The 21,777-nt window shown below is 46.6% G+C and overlaps 1 protein-coding gene across 1 annotated transcript; it reads left to right on the plus strand.

Moving 5' to 3' along the window:
- The first annotated feature begins 360 nt into the window (after positions 1 to 360).
- Positions 361 to 21,777, plus strand: IFT81 (intraflagellar transport 81). Its single transcript, XM_015815460.1, has 19 exons — positions 361 to 389; positions 882 to 1,045; positions 1,594 to 1,697; positions 2,809 to 2,989; positions 3,132 to 3,221; positions 3,679 to 3,744; positions 4,040 to 4,150; positions 5,031 to 5,115; positions 8,112 to 8,275; positions 10,145 to 10,240; positions 10,879 to 11,025; positions 15,338 to 15,487; positions 16,296 to 16,424; positions 16,828 to 16,917; positions 17,325 to 17,411; positions 17,901 to 17,972; positions 18,055 to 18,140; positions 20,078 to 20,123; positions 21,392 to 21,777. Exons 2-19 carry the CDS (start codon positions 902 to 904, stop codon positions 21,572 to 21,574), a joined length of 2,031 nt encoding a protein of 676 aa, XP_015670946.1. The 5' UTR covers positions 361 to 389; positions 882 to 901; the 3' UTR covers positions 21,575 to 21,777.

The raw sequence follows: 21,777 nt of genomic DNA on the forward strand, positions 1-21,777 counted from the left end.
GCTGTGGATTCTGGGCGTTGTAGTCCTACCCCTCCCGAGGGCCAGAAAAAGGGGAGGCCGAGCTCATTCACCATTCGGCCGCGAGACCATCCTCTTTCGCCCCTTCATTTTTTTAAGAAAGACTTTTGTTTTTTTTCCTCCTTTCTTCTTTAGCTTTCTCGCGTCGCGCAGGCGCGGTCGGAGCTTTTCCCTCCTTCCCGCGAGCGCGCCTCGCCCCGCCCCTCTCCGCGTCGTCGCCTGGAAGGGGCGTGGCTTCCTTCGCCTGACAAAGCCGCGCCGCCTCCTCCTCTCCGCCCCCTCCCTCCAGCTCCGCCGCCATGCCAGTCACGTGACCGGAACTGGGCCTCCGTCGCCTAGCAACCGTCGCCACAGGCCTGGGCGCTTCCGAGGTGGGGAAGGGGCGCGAGGGGGTCCTTGGGCCTGCTTAACATTTGGGGGGGGGAACTGAGGGGCTTCGTTTCCTCCCAGCCTGAATGGGGAGGGCTGCGCTGGGCCCCCCAGGAGGATGCAGTGGGGAGCCCAGGGAGGACCGAGGGGTCCTGGGCCCAGATTTGGGGGGGGGGGAAGGAAAACTGGTCTTTATTTTTCTGAGAGGGAGGTGGGATTCACCCAAATAGGTCAGTTCCCCACTTCAAGAAGGGTGAACTACAACTCCCAGAATTCCCTAGCCAGCTTGTCTGGCTGGGGAATTCTGGGAGTTGTAGTTCACCCCCTCTTGAAATTGCCCAGATTGGGAAACACTGTAAGAAACTGAGGGGAGTTCCTTTTCTGGGTCTAAACCCCAGAAACCCACACATTTTTCTGGCTGCCAGAAATGCCCCATAGCACCGGCAACTTCTTCCTCAACCTTTCAATCTCGTTCTCTTTTTTCTCTCGTGCAGATCCTTTTCTGGACACCATCATGAGTGACCAACTGAAATTCATCGTGGAGAAGCTCAACAAAGAGCCGTTCAAAAAGAATTTCAACTTAATCACTTTTGATTCCCTGGAGTCAATGCAGCTCTTACAATTGCTCAGCGATGTTCTGGGCGAGATTGACCCCAAGGTACGTCGGACTTTACCAGGTCAAAAATCTCTGTTTGGAAAACTTGTTGATGTCTTATTAGCTGGAAGTGTCTGCTCTGTTTCCCCCCCCCCGCCGCATCCTACGGAGGGTTGGACTAGATGACCCTGGGGATCTTTTTTCAGCTTTGGGGTGATGATTCAGTCTGATGGCTTGATCCTTTAAAGTAGTCTTATCCAAGCTGGCCCCAGATCTGGCAAAGGCTGGGCTGATAGGGAGCTGTGGATGTTTTGACGAACTTATCTGCAGGGTGTCAGACTGGGCAAGGCTGATATACCAAAAGCAGATCTGGCTGGCTTAGTGGCTTGAAATGGGACCCTTTTCTTCACCTTAATAGACTTAGATGTGCCAAGACTGTGCCCATGAAAGGGAAAAGCACATCTGACTGCATTCCTAATGTTTTCACTTACGGGAAATTACATAGAACAACCCCAGGCTGTTAATATTTATTATATTTGATCCGTTTAAGCTGCATACAGTAATGAATTTCATTATGTCAGTTGTACCTCAACTATGATTAAACCTTTCAGCACATCGTTGACATTAGAGAAGAGTTGCCAGAACACACAGCGAAACGGATGTTGACCCTGCTTGGCATTCTTAAATACAAACCTCCAGGAGGTACCTGTGACTTGTAAGTAGTAGTAATAGTAATAATAAAAATAATGTATTAAATGTATATACTGCCCAACTCTCAGTGACTCTGAATAGTTTACAAACTACTAAAAACATTTTAAAAAACAAAGGAAAAACACAACCCTTTTCACAAAACACATTTGGGATTGTTATAAAATCAGCTGTTGAATGCAATACTATCTCTTACAGAGCCACCAGTTTGCTAATTTACGTGTCACATAATACTTTACTGTTATTGTTGTTTATTAGATCATCTGAATTTTGAGGACTAACTGTGTTGAGGCGTTGAATGTAAGGATGGGGACAATCATGACCATCTTAGAAAGTTTGTTTTGTATTTATCTTTCCACGTCAGCAATAGTTTATGAATATATGTGGGAATAAGTCTCAATAAAATCAGTTGGACTCCGCTTCCAAACGACCATTATTGATTTTGAGATTAATTTTGTTCAGGCTGGATTGGACTGCTGCTGCATATACTGTATTTATTTCAGCTCCCTTTATTCATTCTACTTAACGCTAGAGGGTGCTACTGTTTTAACGCAAAGCACCAGAGTCTTTTTTTTTTTCTCCCCAAGAGCTTACAATATAAAATGGACAGTGCAGCTTCAGTTGATTAATGGCAAATCGGTAGCTGCTTATTAGTTCATTTCTCTGAACTGCAGCCATGATTGTATAGTGGAATTTGCCAGGTTTATCTGAAGAGAATGGCATTTAGCAGGGTTCCAGGGCTAAATTAAATCGGGCATGTGTTGTGGCCAGCTTTTACAGGCAGCCTCTCAGACACAGTTGCCGAGAAAGGGAGAGTTTAATTCATTTGTCTGAATAGATACAGGGGGTTGGGCCTTCATCAAGGCACAGTCTGTGAGGGCAGCTGGGGATGAAAACTGAAAGCGTAGAAATTAGCAGCCTGTTGGAAAATTTAGAAAAAAGCTGACCAAAATTGGGAGACGGTTTGATTGATGAAGAATCACACAAGGAACTGGTGTCCTTGAGGTTGAAAAACTGATTCAACCGACCCTCAACCTTTTGATAGCCATGCAAGATACTGCTAACTCTTGGCTGCCATTATTCTTAATCTTTGCACAATTTTATTCCTGTTATTGCAGGAGCGCCTTCCGCCAAGGGTTAGTTACAGGAAGCAAGCCTGTCATTCACCCGGTCCTGCATTGGCTCCTTCAGAGGACCTCTGAGCTCAAGAAAAGGGCCTACTTGGCCCGCTTTCTGATCAGGGTCGATGTGCCAACTGAGTTCCTCCAGGACGACACGGTGGCTGATACGAACAGACAGGTAGCCTTGACCGTATGCAAGAAAGCTAGGCACCTGGCTTGTAAGACAGGCAAACCAAAGGCAGAGCATGGACAGACCTCTTTGGGTTTGTTTAAATGTGTCATAATTTCGGCATTAGAGATCACCTTTTTCTTTTTGACAGTATGAAGAACTGATGGACGCTTTCAAAAGCTTGCATAAAGAGTGTGAACAGCTCAAGACATCTGGCTTCTCAACAACAGAAATAAGAAGGGTAACGAAATGTTGAGATTTCTGAACAGCTGTTTGAGCGTAGAAGCCCCAGGGCCATCGGCTTTGCCATGATCTCAATCAGGAAATGTTATAATTTGCACCCACTATATCATGACATTATTTTGCGATACATCATTATGTCATGACAGGTATGATGTCACTTGCCCCCCTCGCCTCTCCCCACAAGCATCCACATTTCTCAAGTTTTTTAAAAAAACAAAACTGCAACTCCCAGAATTACTCGTTCATAGCTGGCTAGCTGGCTGGGGAATTCTGGGAACTGAAGTCCACAGGTCTTAAAGTTGCCAAGGTTGGACATTCCTGCTATTAAGGAAGACCTAATTAGTGCACTTAAAATAACACAATCGGAATCCTAAGCTGAATTCACTGATATTCTCTTTGTAGGGATTTCTGGTTTGCGGCAATATGCCACTGATTTGTGTATGTGTTACTACCAGGATATCACCGCAATGGAAGAGGAGAAGGACCAGCTGATGAAGCGAGTGGAGCGGCTGAGGAAGCGGGTAAGTGGGCGGAGGGAGACACCCTACCCCTGGCTTGCAAGTTTCACCCGGGAATGCAAACAGGCATTAAGGTTTACAAGCTGTGAGTCTGGAGAAGGCATCCAGTGTCTCCCAGGGGGAAAGGCAATCTTCTCCAGGCAGGCCTCCAGAAGGTCTAAAGATCTCCAGCCTGAGGAGACGACAGCTCCTCAGAGCCCTGAGGACAGGAAGGAAGCATGGCGCGAACCTGTGAGACACACGATCCCTCGGATGGCTTTCTCCGCTCACTGGCTCGGCTTGCCCCCTTTCTCCCAAGGTGGAGACGGTGCAAAACCACCAACGGATGCTTGAGATGGCCCGGCAGCTCCGGGTGGAGAAAGAGCGGGAGGAAAACCTCACCCAGCAGAAGCAAGAGCAGAAGAACCAGGTACTGGCCCAACTCTTCTCCTCGGCCTCCTGGGTTTCCTCAGAGATGCCAGCGTTCTTATTGGTTCGGTGCAGGTACTCCTTGACTTACAACAGCGACCGTTCGAAATTACAAGGGCCCTTTTCACACTTGCGACCCGTTGTGGCATCCCCGTGGTCCCATGATCAAAATTCAGACGCTTGGCAATTGACTCGCATTTACGACGGTCGCAGTGTCCCGGGATCTCGTGAGCCCTTTTGTGACCTTCCGACAAGCAAAGTCAAACGGGGAGACCAGATTCACATAACAAGTGTGCTATTAACAACGGCGGTGATTCATTAAACAGCTGTGGCAAGGAGGGTCATAAAACGGGGCAAAATTCACTTAATGAATGTTTCACTTAGCAGCAGAAATTTGGGAGCTCAGTTGTGGTCGTATGTTGAGGACAACCTGTATTCCTTTTTTTTTCTTTATTGATTCTAAAGCTCCCAAGTCGTGGAGAAATCGGGATTCGCGTGAATTCCCTGTCTGCTTCCCCATTCCAGACCTTGGGGCGCAGGGGCCTTGTTTGCTAGCCTCTGCCGTCTTCCTCTGAGTTGACAGACGAATCCCCTGAGATTTTCTCCCCTGTGTTTCACCAGCACAATGTTAACCGGGTCCATTTTAAAAAAAGAAAGAAAAGTTGTGCAGAGTTGGCACAACAGGTGGACAGTTTGTCTTGCCAAATCTGCCATCTCAATGTCCCCTGATTCCTGGGAGGGAACAGAGAGCGCTCTGTCTGTGTTCTCCATCTATTTAGCCACTCTTTCATAGAGGTTCCCATTTTGTTTGGCACGAAGCTAATATTTCCAAAGAATCGGGTGGCTGAATTAACCCCCTGCTTATTTTCCCCTCCCCCCAGCTTTTTCACGCAGAGCAGCGGCTACACCGAGTCCGACGTCAGCTCAAGGATATGCGTCATGCAGCCGTGGATTCAAAGCCAGAAAGTAAGTGGGAGTCTTCCGTATTCCCCCCCCCCCATAAACACACACACACACACACACACACTCTGCCTTCTGGGTCTTCTGCCAAAAACACTCACTTAAACAACACTGCACTAAAAAGCAAAAGCTATAATTTTTTTTCCCCGCCTCTCCGAATTTACGTGTTTTCATTTTCAGGGTTTGGCTTGGTCCAATTTCACAGCTTCCTAATTTCTGTTTGTCTGGGAGAATGCTATCGCGGTGAAGGGTTAGTAGGGCCTTTTTTTTAAGAAAACCAGATTGATCTGCTCAAAGACAGCCCCTTACCCTATTTTTAAAACTGAAGCTCTGTAAGATTGCCTTTCCTCTTGGGCTGTAGCAGGCCTGCATGGTTTCCCCCTGCGTAAGCTGGACTAAGATACACTCAGGTCTTTCCTGCTAAGAACTGATGACATCAGCTGCTGACAGAGCTGAATAACACTTGAATGATGGCTGTCTCAGATTAAGTACTTTAAAGACAGCCGGATTTTCAGTTGGAGTGCTTTAAGTTATCGCTGTGGATAGGCAGAAGGTCGGGAAGCCTGGTTGAGATCCCAATTAGCCTCTGAGCTTGCTAAGGAGCTACTTTACACCAGCAGAAGGACTTTGCAGTCTTCACCCTGTTTATTTTATTTTGTTTTTCGGTAAGCCCAGACTATATAAACTGCTTTGCTGGAGAATCATTGTGACGAATGCAATCAGAAGCCCCAAATCTTGCAATAGGCCTCATTCTGCCGTAGAATTTTTTTTTTCTTTTTCCTGGCAGAAATGAAAACCACCGGTGTTTATAGTGTCAACAGAACGACTTAAATCTTTGGTCCTTGTCTCTGTTGTCATCGACACGAGGATTAGAAGAATTAGATTCAAGAATGTCAAAGCCGAAAAAATCAACAACAGCTCCCACTTATTTTTACAGACGGTTGACAGGAGCTTTCCAAATGTCGCCAACAAGTATCCCGACTTCTGCTTTTGAAATCGGCGTAAACAGCCGGGGGCCTCTTCTGTGTAAAAAGAGAGTTTCAGCGTAAGGGTCCTTCCAAAGAGGACCTAGAGAATTATGCTGAACTACCTTTGTGATTTAATCTTCCCTAGCGTTTGAAGCGTCCCTTGTTTTTTTTTTAATGACTTGAACAGGCCGTCCTCGACTTACAACAGTTCATTTAGTGACTGTTCAGAGTTACAACGGCACTGAAAAAAAATGACTGTTTTTCACAGTTACGACCTTTGAAGCCTCCCCACGATCATGTGATCAAGCTTCAGCCCCTTGGCAACTGACTCATACTTATGACAGTTACAGCGTCCCGGGGTCACATGGTTCCCTTTTGCGACGTTCTGACAAGCCGAGTCAATGGGAAAGCTGGATTCGGTTAACAACCGTATCGTAAAGTGGGGCAAAGCTCACTTAACAAATGTCTCTCTTAGCCACAGAAATTTTGGGCTCCATTGAGGTCATAAGTCAAGGACAACCTGTAATACGTTTGTGGCAGCCCAAAAAATCAGGTAGAATTGCTGACTGGCTGGGGAATTCTGGGAACTGAAGTCCAGACAATCTTAAAGGAGCCAAGGTTGAGAAATGCTGGCCCAAAGAACTTCCTAGTTCTGGTCCAGCATCTTAGCCCCCATTATGTGCTGGCTCTCCCATATAGCAACGGGGCAGGTTTCCCCCTGGATGATGCACGGGTGACTGCCTGTCTTGTTTTGCAAACAAAGTGCCAGCCTCCTCAAGGGCCTTACGTCTCAGGAGAGAAGCGCTATTCCTCGTGAACTGAGCCACAGGCAATTTGATGGAGATGGCTGCATCTTCCCCTCTCCTTCGCGCACGTTCCTTAGCACAGCCTCACAAAAACAACCTCCCTCTTTTCCCCCCTGTGTGGGCAGATCGCTTTTTTTTCTCTTTTCTTCTAAGAAGAGGTAGAAAAAAGTGACTCCAGATGAATACGAACTCACGGCTTTTCGCACGTAAACGATGCCGCTGGCAAAATGGCCCTCAAGGGACCGGAAGCCCTGGGCAGGGTCTGGCCTTAGACGCTCCACAAAGAAACATTGGAAAAAAGAGACGATGAAGAATAAAAGAAAACCCTAAAGCACACTTTATTTTTTTTCTCTCCTCTAGCCTCCTTGCGAAAGTCGAGATTCTTTGAAGGCGCTCAGTCAAATTAGCACAGCTTTCCATCCCCAGGGGGCCAGTCTCACAGTCTGAAGTGGGCAGTTTTTAAAGTAGACCCCTCCTCCCCCCATGTGTGCATTTGGGAACAGTCGCTGACTGGCAGGATTTGCTGGGTGACTCAGGACCGGTTGCAGTCACTTATTACATTATTATTATTATTATTATTATTATTATTATTATTATTATTATTATTATTATTATTATTATTATTATTATTATTATTATTATTATTCACAATGGACAAGGAAGCTGGCATATTTTTTTGTTTCTCTCTGAAAATGCATTTGTAACCAGTGACTCTACTTTGTGTTCCTGCTGCCTATTAAAGCCACAAGATCCAAAAGTTGGAAAGACCCGCTGTGTCTGCTCTAAGAGGTGGAGAAGAGCTTGACTGATGTTTCTCTAATGTTGATGTCTTAAAGATGTGTGGATTTCAACTCCCAGAATTCCCCAGCCTTCTTCCAGTTGCCAAGGTTGAGAAACACTGGCCTAGGCAGAAAATTCTTCTTCCATTTTCTATCCCTGTTCAGGAAATGGGGGGGAAAAAATGACATCTCTTTCTACAAAAATCTATGTGCTTTGGGGTTTCTCCAGCTTATTTTTTATATGCTAACATGCCGTATATTTATCTCTGCAAATTGAAACCCGGGGGAGGTCCCTCCTTATTGGTTCCCACAGAAATTAATGCAATCTGCCGCTAAATAGCTGGGTCTAAATTACAGTTATTACAGCCTGACGCTAAATGGCCCTCCTCCTCCTCCCTTTGTTTAGACACATGTGGATGTGAGGGTTTTTGTTCTGCTTTGTTGTTCAGGCTTAATGAAGAGTCTAGAAGAAGAGACAAAGTTCAACACTTATTTGGTCTCCGAGAAATTTCCTAGAGAGCTGGAAACGAAGAAACAGTCCTTGCTGCTCTTGCAGAAAGTGGTGGTTGAGCCAGCCATGGGCCAGTCCGATCTCAACGAGCTGGAATCCAAAGTAGGTGGGCAGGAAGATAAAACGCCTGCAAAAAAGCAGAGGGCACCAAGGACCCCTCATTTCAATCCTGAGCTGCAGATAGTCTCCTTAATAGGGAAAGTAACACACACACACACACACACACACACGAACCAACTAACAAACCTGTCCTTTTGAAAGCCACTGTAGACCAGGGCTGAGGATAATTGTCCGCAGTAGCAAATGGCAGCAAATGGCTTTTTCCAAGTGATTTGACAGGATGGTCAAATAGTTTGGACCATAAACCCCATCGTCCCCAGCCAGCCTGAATAAGAGCTGTTGCTCAACATGTGGAGGTTCAGGTTTGTCCTTGACTTACCACCACAGCTGAGCCCAAAATTTCTGTTTGCTGAGCGAGACAAATGCATTTTGACCTGTTTTACGACCTTCCTTGCCCGCAGCTGCGGTTGTTAAGTTAGTAACACGATTGTGAAGTGACTCTGGCTTCCCCCATTTGCTTGTCAGAAGGTGGCAAAGACTGTTCTAAATATTAAGGGGGGGAGCCCTCTGGCCAGATGGCCTTGGGGAGCCTCCCAGTAAGAGGGAAGCATAAGAATGGACATATTGGGAGCCATCCAAGCTGGTATCAGGCTGGCTGGGAAGCATGGGCGCTGTAATCCACTCCCTTGTGAAGGCACCGGGTTAGCCTGAGGTGGCTTAACATTCACCCTCTATTACAACTGCCCAGGCATTGTCCACGTGCCCTGAAATAGATGGTGGGGGTCACCTCAGGATAACCTTGGCCTCCCTTTGGGATTATCTCAGGAGACCCTTTTCAACGTTCAGGAGCTGGAACGACAAAACGTTCCTTTGACTCAGCGTCCTCATTCATGAAATGCCAGAAGATTCCAAAGTCAGTTTTCTCCCTCTGGGTAATAGATACACGAATCAATATCCATTTCCTTATTATTAGCACAAGCCCCAAAGAAGCCTTGGTAGTTAAGGTGCTGTCAGGCTGTTTATTTTTAGTAAAATATCCCCCTGAGCGAGGAGCCGAGAAACAGGTATTGGTGAGCGTCTCTTTCATTGTTTGACCGGCTGAGAAGCAGGACAGTGAGCTGGAGGGAAATCAAGAGATTTACGGAGAAATAGATTTAAATAGGTTTACAGGTGCAGCTTTAGGCCCAATAAAATGCCTTGATTTACACAGTGTCATTCTAACAAGTAGGAATGAAAGAGAAGGTGGTGAAAGATAAACCACAGCAGTCAGGATGGGGAAACTGAGACTTTAAAAGTATGGATTTGGCTGTAAAACTGGAGACGGCCTTGAAACCAATCTCAGTGGTTTAAGTAGGTAATATAATAGCTGTAGTTTAGATCTGCAGTCCCAGTGCAGCCTCCTCACCCTGTATTTTCTCAATCACCGCTTTGAGCATAGTTAATAACGAATCATTGTTCCAGATATACATTCACCTTCATAAGACTCATCATTAGCTGGTTTTTGATAGAATATAGGCAAGTTTAAGCCACGAATGCCTGCCTGTTCGCTGAATTTGTGTAAGCAGAGGCTGAACTGCACCTGTTACGGGATTTTAATTGGGATTCCTGAACAGAGCAAGTTGTTGGACTCTGTAGCCTAACAACCCCCTTCCGGCTCTAGAATTTTGGCTGGACTTGCTCGCTTGCTGACAAGCGGTTTTAACCGCTGAAAAGGACACCAAAATGAAAAACAGACGCTTGCCATTTGCTATTTTAGAACTGGCGGCGTAATTTTAGAAGAGTTCACTCAAAATTCCAGAAACTGTAGCGCCACCTCATACGGATCCACTATTGAGAAGTTAGCCTATTTCTGGAGCCTGATTTCTGCCTGCAAACTTGGTTTGCCTTTATTACCTTATTCTGTCATTCCAGATAAAGGAGGTCAATGCCCAAATCAATCAATTAATTGAGAAGAGGATGATGAAGTACGAACCGATTGACAGTAAATTTTCGATGTACCGGCAACAGGTAAGAGCAAGTTCTTTGCAGGACAAGCATGAGGAGAAATTGAATACAGGTGGTCCTCGACTTACGACCACAATTGAGCCCAAGATTTCTGTTGCTAAGTGAGACATTTGTTAGGTGAGTTTTGCCCCCATTTTACGACGTTTCTTGCCGCAATGGGAGAAGCCAAATTCGTCGCAATTAGTAACACGGCAAATCCAGCTTCCCCCTGGACTTTGCTTGTCAGAAGTTCTCAAAAGGGGATCACGTGATCTTGGGACACCATAGGTCCAGTTGGGAGAAGCAAAGGGCTTGGACAACACCCAGACTGAATGATTTCAGCCAGATGTTGGAAGGTGCCTTCAAAATTACCTGTACAAAAATCTGCCTTTTGAATGACTAAAAACACCAGGCTTGGCTTTCATTTGAAGACATTTGTCACATAAGTGGCTGCATGTTTTCCCTGTGGTATTTTAGATGTAATGTGTAGTTCTGCCTTGAATATTATTTGTTCTTGCGTTCGATGTTACATATTAGTAGGCAAAAACTGGCCTCCTTGAGCTTCTAGAGACTTCAATTCCCAGAATTCCCACCCCCAGCATGGCTGGACTTCAACTCCCAGAATACTGAATACTAAATTCCCTAATACTAAACCCCCGCAGGCCTCTATCATTTCGCGGAAGAAAACAGCCAAGGCGGAGGAACTTCAGACCGCCAAGGAAGAACTTGCCAGCCTGGAGAGGCAAATGTTCCAGAAGTCAAGCCAGGCTCGGGAGCTGGACGGGACAGAAGTCTTGAAAGGCGACGAGGTAAGGACTCTTCAGTGAGGGAAACAGGCCTTTTAGAAAAAGTGGGTTGGGGGGGGTCCCAAGATGGCTGCCCTTGTTATCTGGGAGAATCACGAGTGCAGGGCTTATTCCACGATCTTGGCGTCTGTAGTTCCCCTTTTAAAGGACCGTAGTAGATGTGTTTCAAGCCAACCGTTTGTAGGAGCAAAACCTCAGGAAGGCTCTGTGCTTTGTGAGCCTTGTTACTACACAGCAGCAACATGTCCTACCACAAAGGCAAAGGATCTTATCTGTTGCGTGTCCGTGAGGTTTTAAGTACATCGCACAAAATTCCACGTTGTCAACACATCTAGTGAGAACGATTAGTTGAGTAGCTTAATGTGAAAATAAATTACGGTGCTTATCGCAGCATGGAAATGGAGAATTAGCTGTTGAGTTTATGGCCGGATTACTAGATGGAATGAAGAAAAGATGAAGACCAGCAGACCTGCGTAAACAACTTGCAGGCTCGGTTCACACGATAGCCATGGATTCTCAGTCATGGCCCCTTTTCTGAAGCCATCTGAGCTACGTGTCTTCGCCACCTTTTGGACTGGAGTTCCATCAAAGAACAGGGCTGCCTATGAGAGTCACTAATGCTGAATAACCCCCTGTATTTCAGGCTTGGTCCTATACGGTTGTATATTTAAATCCTCCTCCTGCTCTCTCTTTCTACCCAATGGGTGATTTTTTTTTAATCTCCTGACCCTAACAAAGGTATTTGAGAGCAGAGAACCTCATGGCTGAGTTTGACCTTGGTGGAATTTATTTTGATTTCGCACAATTTTGATTTCGCCCTCCTTGTTTTTTTTTTTAACCTTCTTACGGATCTTAAAGGCTGCAAGCCACAAAGCAGCAATTTCTTTTCAAGGAATCAAGGATGCTGAACCCAGGTCTTAAGTCATGATCTGAATGTCCCCTTGCTGGTTTGGGGGCTTCCCTGGGATTCCTTCCCAGCTGTGAGAAAGCTGGAAAGTGCCAGCCTAAAGGCCCACTTGCTTTGAGATAGGCCATCCTTATGGGTTCGCAGAGGAGGTGCCAAATCTGGAGCCTGCATTAATACTTTAGACATGAAGTTTAGAGCCCTTAATGACTTGTGATGAGGCTTCAGTGGCTTCCAGCCTGCATCTCCCGCCCCAGGGGCTTGAATTGCTGGCCTGCCTCTCGCTAAGTTTGGTGCCCCAATGAATCAAGGCCTTTTCTGCCTGGACTTCTGCATGCCGGCAATTGTATCCTCAGCTGAGGTCTTAACACCTCCTCGCCAGAAAGGTCAGCTCAGGCTTATGGTTTTCCCCGTTGGGGAGGAGCAAAGAACAGCCTTTGTGCAAGCAGCAGAACAGAGTGGGTGGATTTATTTAAGAGTGGGGGTTTTTTTAGGGGAAACTGGGGAAGATGTGCAAGGGCTAAAGTGGGCTCTTGCAGAAGGGAGGACATTGTTAATAGGAAATCCAGGCCAGGCTGGATTTCCAGCCTGCAGCTATCGAACTGTAAAAATTAGGGAATTGCATGCCTGCACGAGAGAGAAGGGGAGATGGTTCAACTTACAAGTGATCTTAGGTAAACCAGGGATAATTTTAGCTCCCTTTCACGGTACATTGTACTCTTCGCAGTTGGACACCGGTTCCCGGGAGCCGGGATTCCTGGTAGGTTGGTTGTTTTCTTCCACGTAGTAATTAGGTCTTTATCCCATTTTTATAAGCAACAGAGGGTGACGGACATACATAATACTACTTCTTCCTCTTATTTCCCCTACAACAACAACCCTGTGAGGTAGCCCAGAACCACCCAGCCAGCTTTCGCACCTAAGGCAGGACTAGAACTCACCGTCTCTTGGTGATTGGCCACCATGGCAAACGATAAAAGAATGGGCCGGCAGGCTCAGTCAAAAGAGCCTTAGACGTGGCCGGTGTGAGCGGACCTTCGGCATTTGTGTCTCTCCTTTGTCCTTCCTTCGGTGTCTTGTTAGCCAAAGTTAGGAAGGGGGGAAAAATGGACAGATTAGGGTTTTGAAAACTGAAGAAAGATCAGCAGGTTTATTGTCAGCGACCTGAGCGTGTTCTGTCACGGCAGTTGGATGCCAGAAGATTTTTATTTAAAGCCCGCCTGGCCCTGCCAGCTGAAAACCCAGATGTTTCCCAGATGTTTCCATTTATCCAGAACTGGGGTCTCCAAGAAGACCTCCCGCTAAATTGAGAGCCGAAGCCTTTAAAATAAGGCAAACAGCAGAACGAACCAGAAATGGCAATTACTCTTAAGAATTGCCTGCCTGGCCCATCTAAAGAACGCATCCCATTTTTCTTCCATCAGAGTAGGATGGAGTCAGGCACATGGGTATGGGTGTGCTTTTCCGGTTGCCTTCCTCTTTCCTCTTTCTGGTAGACATTGAGGGGGGCTTATCTTCTGTCACCGAGAAGGGAAGGGATATCTAAGCCTCGTCCAGGCGGGCTCTTGAGTGAGCAATTGGTCCAGAGCTTGTCACGGCCAGCAATTTGCTCAGGCTAAATTCTCTTAATTGCCTGCCGAGCCCTTATTACATTAATTGGATGGGCAATAAAACTGCTCCACTGTTTTTAGTGTGCGGCTTCTGCAAACATTATTTTAGGGCTTCCCGCTGAGATAATGAAGGAGAGTCTCTTTTCATCTCATTGAGATGGCGGTTTGGGAGCTTAATTTTTTTCTTTTTTCTTTTCTTTTTTTTAACTTCTCCCTTTCTCTTCCAGAGTTGGGGTGGGTGGGTGGGAGGGGAAACTAAAGCAAGTGTTGATTCTCTGGTTTCATTTACCTCTTTCACCAAGTGAGGAGGCTGAAAGGAAGAATGCTTTACACAGCGCCATGACAGTGACGGATGGAAACCTGGTTTTATGCAGCTTGGGCAGGCGTGCCCCAGTCAACATACAGAAGAGTCCCTTTTCATGGCCATGTTCCCTATTTCACCCCCAAATCCAGGGGAACTCTCTAATTTTCCTGCTCCCCGTTTTATTTCTTCTGTGCTTGTTCTACAGAACTCCTGCTGAAAAAATCTCTAACCTCTCAGCCTGGTTGGGGAGAGGAATGCAGTCTGTTCAGCAGGATTTGGGGAGTTAAAGGAAGGCAAGGATTGGGGCGGGGGGGGCATTCTGCAGGAGTGAATTTGCATCCCAGCCAAGCAAAAAAACAGCAGTTTAGGCTCATGGTTGAAAGCTTGAAGTGTTTCCGTTTTTCTGCTCGATGCAACAGCACAGTGGTATTTTCCCCAGTATTTCTCCCGGCTTTTCTGTTAGGCTGAATTGCCAAGCAGATTGGGAAACAGTTTGCATAGCCACCTGTAATGAACTGGAAGCTCCCTCAGGTGACCAGACATAGCAGTTTCCGAAAACTGGGACTGAGGTTTTGCTTTTTAAAGGGATTTGTGGGGAGGCAGGCTTCTTTTCTGGAAGGCCATCCATCCTTGTAAATCTCCACAAGCAAACACAGACATTTTTCCTCCAAAAGATTGTTGCATAAAAAAACCTTTTGGGGACCCAACCTGCTTGGGTGCCCGTGAATATGCACCCTAACCCCCGACGGGGAGTTTACATTCTGCCATTCCCCGCTTACATCTAAACACGCATGATTTTCCCTCATCCCGTTGCTTTGTCACGTTGTGCCATTCCCGTGGCCTTCCCCAGCAATGTTCTGAGTGGTGTGGGCAGTAAATAACAGTTGTTCTCCAAGCAGTCAGGACCTCGCCTTTTTAAAATACGAGACGGTTAAAATACGAAACCTGGCTTTGCTCTCTCCCTGCAAAGTTTTATACAGCTTTTGGTTTAAAAATAGTTGCAGGAGCCCAGGGAAGTGGATGAGATCTTGGCAAAAGGTGGCAGATGAACTGGCATGATTTTAAGATGGGCTCTTTGCCCGGGAGACTTTTTATAGCGCCTACAGTTATTGGCGTGTGGGATTCTCACACAAGGTTCATCTCAGACTGTAAGAATTTGTTCTTCAAAAGGGACGCTATGTTTTACGCTGGGGAGGGCTCTCTGCACCCCAGACCTGGGGTTGTTGTTTTTTTAAAAAAGTTTTCATTGATTTAAGAAAACATTGAAAAGCCGAACCAAGAAATGCAAACCCTTTAGTTTTGGGGAGGTATATAAAACCCACGAATGTATCTAAACACCCATCTTTAAGGGTGAGCTTTCTATTTCTACCCAGGAGAACTTAATTCCTTGATTTCTCTCCCTTTTGAAAGAGAAGGGAGGGGTTACTTCTGTCGTAAGGGCGGGAGCTGGACCCAACGTCTTCGAGTGGCCGAGGATTGCAACCCTTCTCATTTCAGTTTAAGCGGTACGTCAACAAGCTCCGAAGCAAGAACACCCTTTACAAGAAGAAGCGCCTGGAAATAGCGGAGATCTCGGCTGAGTACGGCATCCTGCAGAGGACGGAAGAGCTGCTGAAAGAGCGGCACCAAGACATTCAGCAGCAGTTGGTGATTGTCCCTCCCGTCCTTAAAGCCGGGATGCCTGGGTGGGGGGGGGGGTTGATGGCAATGATCAGCGGGAGATCCTGAGCCCATCTCAAATTCCAGAGAGGATCCCGGGGAGATGAGGAAGAACGGCGAAGTCATTAGCTAGGTTTATGCAACGTGGCTTGTTTGGTTCGTGCGTGGTGGAAATCCAGCCAGTTGTGGCTTAGTGAATAATTGGGAATTAAACAAACCATGGTCTAGCTGGCGTGAATCCAGTCGTGCTGTCACAGGCTGAAACTTAACTGCAGACAGCCAGGTTACCATGGCATTTCACGTCCCATTGGCCACTTCTGTGATTATTCTCTTCTTTGCAAATCAGCCAAGGATTGTAGTTGGTCCAGTGTTTAAAGCTTTTTATCTTTTAAAGCAGGTTGCCCAACCTCGGCAGCATTTGAGACCTGTGGGCTTCAGCTCTCAGAATCCACCCTGTATCCCCAGGGAGATAAGATTGGCCCCACTTGGACACTCTCCTTCGGCAGGCCAGGCCTGAGAGTGGTTTTGCTTGGGGACCCCAGCGTGGGATGGACCCCCCCCCTCAAATGGCTCATTTGATTGTCTGATTGTTGTCGCCGGGGGGGGGTAGTCCTGCTTTTGATTGCTTGTTATATTGGATTTTTATCTCTGTAATCTACCAAGCGTCCCTGATGCTGAGTTGGGAAGCCATTAATTGTTCTCAAATAAATAAATAAGAGTTAGATCCTGGAGCTTCTGGAGAACCTCTGGAGCCTGATCCCTCCTGACAGTCCTGTCTCCCTCCTTGTTCCTCCAGCAAGCCATCGAAGACAAGAAAGGAATCTCCGGGTACAGCTACACCCAGGAGGAGCTGGAGAGGGTGTCGGCCGTCAAGAGCGAAATGGATGAAATGAAGGGCCGGACTCTGGACAACATGTCCGATATGGTACAGTCCAGAGGCTTTACAAGGGGCGGGGGAGAAGGAGCTGGCCTAACCCTCCCCACCCTCTCCCCACCCTTACAAGAGCCCTGGTGGCGCAGCGGTTAGAACACAGTACTGCAGGCTCACTCAGCCGACTGCCAGGAGTTCGATCCTGACCGGCTCGAGGTTGACTCAGCCTTCCCTCCTTCTGAGGTCGGTAAAATGAGGACCCAGATTATTTGGGGCAATAGGCTGACTCTGTAAACCGCTCAGAGAGGGCTGTAAAGCATGGTGAAGCGGTATATACCGGTAAGTCTAAGGGCTATTGCTACACCCAGAATGTTGCAAACTGGCTTCCTTCTAAATGTGGTAAGTCCTTCCTAGTCTACTTCAGCTTCCCTTGAGCAGGTTCACTCCTTTCCATCAGGTGAAAAAACTGAACACTATGGTAGCCGATAAAAAGTCGAGCTTGGCCCCAATCATCAAAGACCTCAGGCAGCTGCGACAGAGGTGCCAGGTGAGTTGCAGCCAATGCTCGGGACGAGGCTGGAACTTCCCCCCTTTCTTCCCATAGTGCACTGGGTTGCTTTCAGGAAAGGGGGGGGGCTCAGAAATACGAACTGAGGTCTAGCCTTCCCAATTTTGCTTCAAATGCAGCTCAGTCAAAAACCTCCCTGTTGCACTACGAGCACCTTAGGGAATTCCCCCATCACGGCCTTAAGCGCGTTGGGTGGCAGTCTGCTCTAGCAGGCACCAAGGAAGCTAGGAGCCTTTAGGCTTCTCCCACACAGCAAGGCTCACGGGCCTCTTGGAATTAGGTAGGTGCCTCTGTGCAGCAATTGCTGAGGTCAGACTGCAAGACCGAGCAACAGGCCACCTGCCAGGGCCCACCTGTTGTATCCACACACCTTTTCTCCTCTCCAGGAGTTAACCCAGGAATGTGAAGAGAAGAAATCCCAGTACGACAGCTGTGCCGCTGGTTTGGAGAGCAAGCGCTCATCCCTGGAGCAGGTAGGCAAGCAGGAGAGAGAGGGAGAATTCCTCTCCATCTTGCCCCCCCTCTCCCCCCAAAAAACATAACAGGGGTTGGATTTGTACTAAGGGATGTTCAGGTTTGGAGTTGAGCCAAAGAGATTTAATTGATGGAACCCTACATTCCAAAATGGAGCCTCTGCTCAGAGTTGTGACTGTAAGATAAAATAGTGACATCTGATCCATGCGTAGACCAATTAAATCTCCCAGCCACAGTTTGAAGTTTGGTTTTGTCCTCTTTGGACAAAAAGAGAAGTAGAATATTTTAGGAGTGAGAAGCTCACATCCTTCCGTTATTGTTGGTCTCCAAATCAGTCAAGGATGATGGAAGCGTTGGTCCAAGGGCATCTGGGGTGGGGGAGGCTTCCAGGAACCTTGCCTTTCACCTCCACCACGATCTGGCCTGCAGCTTGTGCTCCAGACGGCTGACCCTCTCCCTTCTTCAAAGTGTCCCTTTTCTCCTATCAGGAGGTGAAAAGCCTTCGGGAGGAGTGTTTACGGGAAGAGAGCAACTATCACCAGGTCAACTGCATGAAAATGGTACGCCGGTGAAAGAAACTCGGATTTTGTCCGGGCAGGAAGGAGGGCAGGTTGAGGCCTAAATCCAGATGTTTCTTTTTAGATTCTCGAAACCCAGCTGCAGCGCGTCAAAGACGAGGTGAAAATGTATGTTTCTTCAGATCAACAGGAAAGAAAGAAGGCTGTCAGGTAGCTGGCATCGCTGTTAAATCCATAATAATGACATCATTGGCATTCCCCAAATCCCGATCGGTCAGTTGCAAAAAACAGCTTGACTCAGAACAGTTTGTGCCCTGTAATGATATTTTTGACGTCATCAAATAACTGCCTCTCCCAGCTCCCTGGGAAGGACAAGATAGGTGAATCAAAATGCCACATCCAGTGCGAACGTCTGGCTGAGTGTGTGGCACACCGTAAAAGCAGTGGGTTGGTGTCATGTCATCGCAGGACACGCTTTGTCACGCACGCATGGCGTGGGGACGCCCGTGGCCTCCCAGAGAAATATCGGCCGCAAAATACCGCTTGCGTCACTTGGCTACTTCCTAGAGCTCTCCGTTTATGGTGCTTAAATAGAAGGGCAGCCAGGGACAAGGAGCAGATTACATCTCCAAATATTTGCAGTGGATTTATTATCTGTCTGAAGGAAGGAGAAGAAGCTGAGATGGAGGAGGAGGAGGAACCGGCTGGGCAAGAGGACAGCGAATGAATTCCGAGGAGCTCCTGTGTGTGTGTGTCAGCTTAGTGGTTGTGTGTTTTGTTTTGTTTAGGATTTGGCTTGGCGTGTGGCATTCTTGAGACACATCTGCTTAGCAGTCTTAGGCACTTTAGAACAACGTTTCTCAACCTGGGCCACTTGAAGATGTGTGGACTTCAACTCCCAGAATCCCCCAGCTGGCATAGCACAGAATTCTGGGAGTGGAAATCCACACACCTTCAAGTGGCTCAGGTGGACAAACACTGCTTTAGAGGGATTGCTTTGTAGATTTTGGTTTAAAAAAAAAAAAAAACTTTGTTGGGGTACCTAAGGATAACCTTCTAAGTTCTTGGAGCAAGTAAGAGTCAGGAGGAAGAGGCAGAACTTGTTGATGGAAGTCCAAACTGACCATGTTGCTCCTCAGCCTCCTCACCTGGCCCGGTTCCACCCAGAGAATGGAAAGTCGGAGAAGCACTCGCCCATCGCAAGGGGAAAGCCTCCGTGTTTCACATACTTGCCGTGTCCAGCTGTAGCATTCCTGCATTTCTGTGAAATTTACCACCCCATTAACGAAGGCTATCCTATTAGGGCTGAGCGTGTGAGCCCAAAAATTCCCAAACCATCCGACTTCTCTTCGTCAGAGGGCTTGGACAAGCCAACAACCTGTGCAGCCCAGCAAATGACTTTCTCAAAATCCTTCGGTAAGCCCTGGAATGGAAGCTGCATTCCGACAACCCATAAACATCGGCCCTGCAGTTGGGAACCAGAAGTTCCCTCGTTCTCCTGATCCCTTCCCCATCTCTGTTCCATGGAGTCAGCCGTCAGGAATGCAAAAAGTTAATTTGACTCTCTAAAAATAGCCCTTCACTTTTAAAATTAAGTGGCATTCCTTCCAAGCATCATTTAAATAGCCCAGGAAAAGAAAATAATCTGGTTTCAGGAACCGGGTCTTTTTCCGAAAAGCAGAAAAACAAACAGATCTGTGAATCCTTGGAGAGATCAGAAGGTCATGGTCTTGAAGGTGAGGACCCTCCTGTTGCCAACAGAAGCAAAGAGAAGACCCCGACCTCTGAGTGGAAAATATGATCCTGACGCAAATCTCGTGCCGTGGGACACGAGTGGGGATGGCCTGGAACGTGAGAATAGAGTGAAGGTCTGCATGTCTTGGTAGTAGAAGGGAAAGAAAAAGGGTCCAGATCTGGAGTTTAGTCTAGAAAAAAAATATATTAGAGGCAGCCGATTTCGATTATCGCGCTATATTCCAAAACGGGCGGGCTCTCCGTAATTCCAAAGACCGTATTGTTGTTAGCCCGTAAGCTGTCCTGTCTATAACCTGCCTGAAGGAACTCTTGCCAAACAACACAGCCAAAGTGCTGGCAACAGCCTAAAATTGCGATACGACTCTTGTCCTTAAATTGCTTATTTTCCGTAGGGATCAGTATTCCAAGATGATCACAGAACAGGACAACCTTGGAAAGGTAGGAGTGGACGAACAATTCTGTTTTGTTTCCTCTGTTTAGACCAGGGGTGTTCAACTTTGGCCACTTTAGGATGTGTGGACTTCAACTCCCAGAATTCCCCAGCCAGCCACAGGGGGAATTGAAGTCCACAAGTCTTATGGTGCCCATGGTTGGACATCCCTATTTTATACAGTGCCTAGTGGGCACAGCTCCTAAAAACCATTCATTTTTAGACTCTGAGAAATTGCCTTCTTAAAATAAACTATACAGTCCTGAAATCAGCTTCCTACAGATAATGCCTGAGCTACTGGACTATCGCTTACAAAAGGCCTCTTCTGCAGAAACCTCAGAAAGAAGAAGACATTGCTTTGCCAGATCAGTGGCCCACACAGCAGTTGGCTTCAGATAAACCCAGTATTTAGTGGCGCGCTGTCCTATTTTTACCAAAAGGGACCTACAATCCATTTTCTATCCCTCTGTTGGCAATTGGCTTTGGAGCAGTATGCAGAAAGAACTAATTTTTCAAAAGAACTGTCTTTGATGTTCTTATAAACCGGTCTTGTTGCTCTTCCCAAGGAGACCCGTCTTGTAACTTTAAGACAGTCTCAAATTTCCAAAATGGGATTTTAATCCGCTGCGCAGTCTTGAGCTGAGGCATTATCTAAACGTTTTCTGATGTTGTTTAATGCAATCGTATAAACATTTTAAAAATGATAAACAAGAAACGAAAGCCAAAAAGAAAACGGAATGAAGGTATTTGGAAGCCCTTATATACTTTAAAACTCTATTTTGGCTCTGGAGTTGGTTAGTTGAGGGATTGCTTTCTCTTTCTCTTCTTCTTCTGCCTTCCAACTATACACTGAATTATATCATTGAATCTATCTATCTATCTATCTATCTATCTATCTATCATCTATCTATCTATCTATCTATCTATCTATCTATCTATCTATCTATCTAATCTATCTAATCTATCTAATCTATCTATCTAATCTATCTAATCTATCTATCTATCTATCTATCTATCTATCTATCTATCTATCTATCTATCTATCTATCTATCTATACGCCTGCCCATCCATCCATCCACCTCTAGAGAAAGTACTAAAATATAGCACTGAGTTTTATATGCATTTGTAGTAGTATTTCATTTCATTTTGAACCAAAATAGTTGGCTCAATGGAGGCACACGGGGACAGTAAGTAAATAAACCAACGGATCAGGATTCCTCCTGAAACAGCATCTCTCTCTCTCTCTCTCTCTCTTTTTTTTTTTTTTAATATCAGAAACTACGAGAGAAGCAGAAAGCTGTCCGGGAAAGTCACGGCCCCAACCTGAAACAAGTCAAAATGTGGCGAGATCTCCAGCTTCTGATGGAGTGCAAAAAAGAATGTTTTCTCAAGCAACAGAACCCGGCCTCGGTGGGCCAAGTCATCCAGGAAGGCGGAGAAGACCGCCTGGTCTTGTGAAAGATACCCTGCCTGGTATCTACGTCATCCCAAAGAGCCACGCTTCCTCCAGCGAGTCTGTTGCAAATGTTGGCTGGGGTTTACGAGTGTTTCGATGCAGATGAGATGTCTAATTTGCCATGCTTCGGGAGTTTAGCTAAAAAGTTCTTGACTCAACTAGAACATGGTTCGGGGTGGGGGCTTCATTTGTTCCTTCTTAGAAG

The sequence above is a fragment of the Protobothrops mucrosquamatus genome, unplaced genomic scaffold (assembly GCF_001527695.2).
Source record: "Protobothrops mucrosquamatus isolate PMUCROS unplaced genomic scaffold, P.Mucros_1.0 scaffold342, whole genome shotgun sequence".
In the NCBI taxonomy this organism is placed as follows: domain Eukaryota; kingdom Metazoa; phylum Chordata; class Lepidosauria; order Squamata; family Viperidae; genus Protobothrops; species Protobothrops mucrosquamatus.